Source organism: Sitophilus oryzae, unplaced genomic scaffold (genome assembly GCF_002938485.1).
Source record: "Sitophilus oryzae breed Bouriz unplaced genomic scaffold, Soryzae_2.0 scaffold_1508_pilon_pilon, whole genome shotgun sequence".
NCBI classification, from domain to species: Eukaryota; Metazoa; Arthropoda; class Insecta; order Coleoptera; family Curculionidae; genus Sitophilus; species Sitophilus oryzae.
The window spans coordinates 2,895,885-2,900,905 of NW_022146179.1; the positions used below are offsets into that span (position 1 = coordinate 2,895,885).

The window sequence follows — 5,021 nt, forward strand, 5'->3', positions numbered from 1 at the left end:
TACAGAAACTTGAAAGAATTGAGGTTTACATTCATATAGCTTATTTGAATCTCCTGTTACTTCCCACTCTGCCTGGATACCACGTTTTATTGTGGACATATGTAGAAATTTAAGTTCAGAGATAGAAAATGCAAGTGGTATAAAAAATCTCCATCATTTGCCGCAATCTTAGTAATCTTATCAGCATCTTCATTACCTCTTATACCCACATAGCTAGGAATCCATACTAGATCCACAGTTGAACCGTTTCCGAGATACAATCCAAGTGTTTGATCCAAAAGGTTGAATTAAATCTATAGGTCAAATTTCAAGCGGCAACATGTAATACTGAAAATAATTTAGGCAGATAGAGCAGGTGCCTTTATGGAAAAATCATAATTTTTGGTTAACTAACCGGTTGTCCATAAACGGCTAATTTACCATGGCCGTGAATCACTCTGTATAAAACTATCTGTAACAAATATTTACACTATGCAAATTTGGTATCATCAATTAATGTAGCATAAGCAAGATTAATAAAATAAGTCAGAGAAGTTTCATTTTTTATTTTCATATAATTTTAATACTGTATTCTGAAAAAATATAATAACTTTAAAACATTTTTAATACCTTTAAAAGAGGCAAATTAAATTGCAGATTTTATGTTTATCAAAACGCCTATTTTCCTGCAAAAATAAGGCGACAAGAAGGCATATTTAATAAACCAGAGAAATGTCATAATTTTTTCATTTTCCACCTTTATCTTAAGCTAACATTGTTTTAAGTAAGCTCATTTTCAAGTATACGTTTCCGCTCTAATTCAAACTTTTTAAACTTGGTTTGCGCAAAACTCTATTACCTTTTCTTCTAGTTATCAAAAGTGCTCTGTTTTGAAGGCCCGATAAATTTATGCCAAGATATTCAGCTTTCTCTGGGATGGTAATTATAGAATAATTGCATTTTGAGAAGGTTCGTGGTAGAAAATATAAAAGAGAAAACGAAAAGGATTATTAGAAAAAACGAAAATTGTTTTCGGCATCAATTTTTCATAGTAGAGGTTTGTCTATTTATCTTATTTCAAGCTATACAGGGTGCTACAAGTTCGAGGTACGAGCATTGGTAACTCGGTAACTGTAATAGATACGAACATGGTTAAATTGGGACAAAGTTGCGCTTTGGGATTGATGCCATCAAAAAAGTTTAAAAAAATTCAATAATAAATACAATAATAATAATACAATAATAAATAAAAATTCCACGTAACTTATATCGACTACAAAAAAGCGTATGACTCCATCTCACATAGCTGGTTAAAAAAGGTTCTTCAAATCTATAAAATCCATCCAATGCTTCAAAATTTTCTAAGTCAAACAATGCAGTCATGGAGAACAAGCATCCATCTAACAACCTGTAATGCAAATATACAAACAGATACAATCCCAATCAAAAGAGGAATCTTCCAGGGCGATTCCCTAAGTGCACTGTGGTTTTGTATATGCCTTAACCCACTCTCCAATACTTTGAACGAAACAGCATATGGCTTTAACATTAAATACGAAAAATCAGTAAGACATAAAATTAACCATCTCCTATACATGGACGACATAAAACTATATACAGCGACAAAAACAGAACACACCGAGCTACTTAAAATTCTAGAAAAATCCACAAACGACATAAAAATGGAATTTGGGATGAACAAATGTAAAACACTACACATAAACAGAGGTAAATGGCAAAACGAAGAGCAGGCATCTACATTAAACAATGAACACTTAGACAACATGCAACCCAACGAATATTACAAATACTTGGGAATTTTACAAAACAGAAAAGTTGACCATACCGCACTCAAAACCCAACTAAAAGAACAATACAGGAAAAGACTAAGTAAAATACTGAAAACCGAACTAAATTCAAAAAACACAGTTAGAGCGATTAACACCTACGCCATACCGCTGCTCACCTATTCATTTGGAATCATTAAATGGTCCAAAACAGATCTGGAAAATTTAAATATTCTGACAAGAACTCAGCTAACTAGATTCCGACAGCTGCATCCCAACTCTTGCAAGGAGAGGCTGACCATTGAAAGAAAAGAAGGAGGTAGGGGCCTGACAGATATTCACGAAATACACAACAAACAGATTAATTCACTAAGAAAATACTTTAAAGAAAAAAATACCTCATTACACCAAGCAGTAACTATAGCGGATGCTAACTACACACCATTAAATCTTAACGCAGAAAATATTCCTGTTTCAAATATACTCACATTAGAGGAAAAGAAAAACAAATGGTCCCAAAAGCAACTACATGGAAAACACTGTCATATTATGAACAATCCCGACATCGATAAAGAACTGTCATATTCATGGCTACAAAAAGGGCAACTGCAACCGGAAACGGAGCGATTTATTATAGCGATACAAGATCAAGTAATTGCAACGCGCAACTACAGGAAATACATAATAAAAGATAGGGCCCAACAAACGGATACCTGCTGCCACCTCCAAAGTGAAACAATAGAGCATATTACAAATGGTTGTAAACTACTTACTGGTACAGAATACACTCTAAGGCATGACTTTGTTGCGCGTATTATACATCAAGAAATAGCAAAAACATATAAATTTATACAAGAAGAACAGCCCTATTACAAATACACGCCGCAATATGTCTTTGAAAACGACACTATAAAACTCTACTGGGACAGAACGATCCATACTGACAAGACAGTAACATGCAATAGACCTGATATAACGTTAACACTAAAAAAAGAGAAAGTAACATATCTAATAGAAATCAGTGTTCCGAATGACAACAACATAACAAAGAAATATGAAGAAAAAATTAGCAAATACATTCCACTAACACAGGAAGTAGAACGAATATGGGAACAAAATGAAGTTAAAATCCTACAATTTATTATATCTAGCACGGGCCTCACACCCAGGAAATTTAAAGAAAACCTCGATATTTTAAATTTAAAAGGTCATATTCACACACTTGCTCAAAAAGCAGTAGTCATTAAAACCACAAACATAACCCGCTCCTTCTTAAAACAATAGAAACAAAACAATAGAAACTCTGACAGTACTTGGTAATGAACACCCGTCTGTCAGAATATACCACCAAGAGTGAGAAAAAAAAATAAAAATTCACTATGTAAAGCGTTAGAAACTAGTTTGTAGAAGTTGATTTATTCATAACGATTAATATTAGGCAAATTATTAGATCGTACACTGAGAATTTCAAATTCACAATTAGAAAAGTTAAAAATAATATCTTTAAATTGCTGATCTGGATATTATTTATTTGAATCTGTCAGTTGGCTCAATTTTTCTTATTCAATGTTAATTAGCCCTGATCAATATTGTTGCGATGAATATTATCAGTCGGACTTGAAATTTTTTTAAATAATAATTAAATAGTTTTTTTGCTGTTAAGGTATCCAAAACAAAAAAAAGTATAAAATGTGGCATATCACTGTACTCAGGAGACTGAGTTCTTTCAAAATCTGAAATAAAAAATGCAGGTCCGTATTTAAAAAAATTAGGTTAGCCTCTGTATCTCACAAATTATCAGCTAATTTAAAAATCTAAAAATACAGATAGCTCTAATAAAGTGGCTATGAGAATGTGCAATTTGTTTTTTAATTTTCTAAAAAGGAACGACAGGAAAAAATAAAATTAGTTTTCAAAAAAATCCGTTTTTTCCAAAAAACTCAGCAATCCTTGAAATTTTTAAAACTTTTTTAATGGCATCTTAGTGAACAGCCCAAGGCGCAACTTTGCCCCAATTTAACCATCTTCGTATCTATTACAGTTTCCGAGATACCAATGCTCGTATCTCGAATTTGTAGCACCGTGTATACCGGGTAGTGTATCGCAGTTGGAAACATAGGAAATCCCATGCAAATTTTGAACTATCCTATTGATTTTACAGTAAAGTCGTAACTAGATTTATTAAAGATCTATTTATGAGAAATACACGTTTTTTTTTCGAAAAAATTATGAACAGAACCTGTTTTTTCTGTTGAAATTTTGACACAAAAACATTTCAAATTTATTATTTCAGTCTAATAACTACCTAGTTAATATGTTTAATTTATGTCAATAATGTATTTATAATTTCGATTTCAAATATCTCGAGATTTTAACTACTACTCGTAGCGATTTTAACCTAGAGACATTTTTTTCGTAAAAGATGACAGAAATGCATATTTTTTTACTTATTAGTTTTATACAGGTACCGAAAAGAAGTTTCAAACCAGTTAAAAATATGCAGGTGGCGCCCTCTACAAGTAGGACTCAAATTGACATCAAAATCAAATTTATCATGTCAAAAAACTCTCAGATACCAATTTTCATCTAAATATAGAGGTTAGTTCAGAAATTAATTGGAAAAAATCTAAATAAAAATGAAACTTCAACAACCTGTATCTCCGAAACGTATGGTCCGAACTGTATTCCGGAAACTTCGGCAGCATATTCGTTTGATAAAAATAATCAAAAAAGTTTGTATAAATGTATCTCCTAAAATGCTTAGTTTCAGAGATACAGGGTGTAGAAGTTTCATTTTTATTTCGATTTTTCACAAATAATTTCTGAAGTAAAGTCAATATTTGGATGAAAATTAGTATCGTGTGTTTTTTGGCATGAGAAATTTGATTTTGATGTCAATATGACTCCTACTTCCATTAGGGCGCCAAATCCATATTTTTTAACTGGTTTGAAGAGTAATAACTTTTCGTTTGTACCTGTATAAAACTACATACTGAGTAAAAATATATTTACGACGTTTTTACTAAAAAAAGATATTCAGATATTTGGGATTTTTTTGGAAAAGAAAACTTGTTGACTAAATAGTTATTAGACTGAAGTTAAAAATTTGAAATGATTTTGTGCCAAAAGCTCAAAAGAAACTGTTTTATCATCATTTTTTCGAAGAAAAATTTATGATTAATTTAAAAAATAAAAAGTTTCCAAAGGGTATAGCCGGATTAATATGGGAAATCTGCCCCCGCGGGTTTTTTGACT

At 31.6% G+C, this 5,021-nt stretch overlaps 1 protein-coding gene across 1 annotated transcript; it reads left to right on the forward strand.

Moving 5' to 3' along the window:
• Positions 1–1,661: 1,661 nt before the first annotated feature.
• On the forward strand, positions 1,662–3,050 carry LOC115878301. Its single transcript, XM_030894757.1, has one exon. The coding sequence runs from the start codon at positions 1,662–1,664 to the stop codon at positions 3,048–3,050; it is 1,389 nt and encodes a 462-aa protein (XP_030750617.1).
• Positions 3,051–5,021: the final 1,971 nt, after the last annotated feature.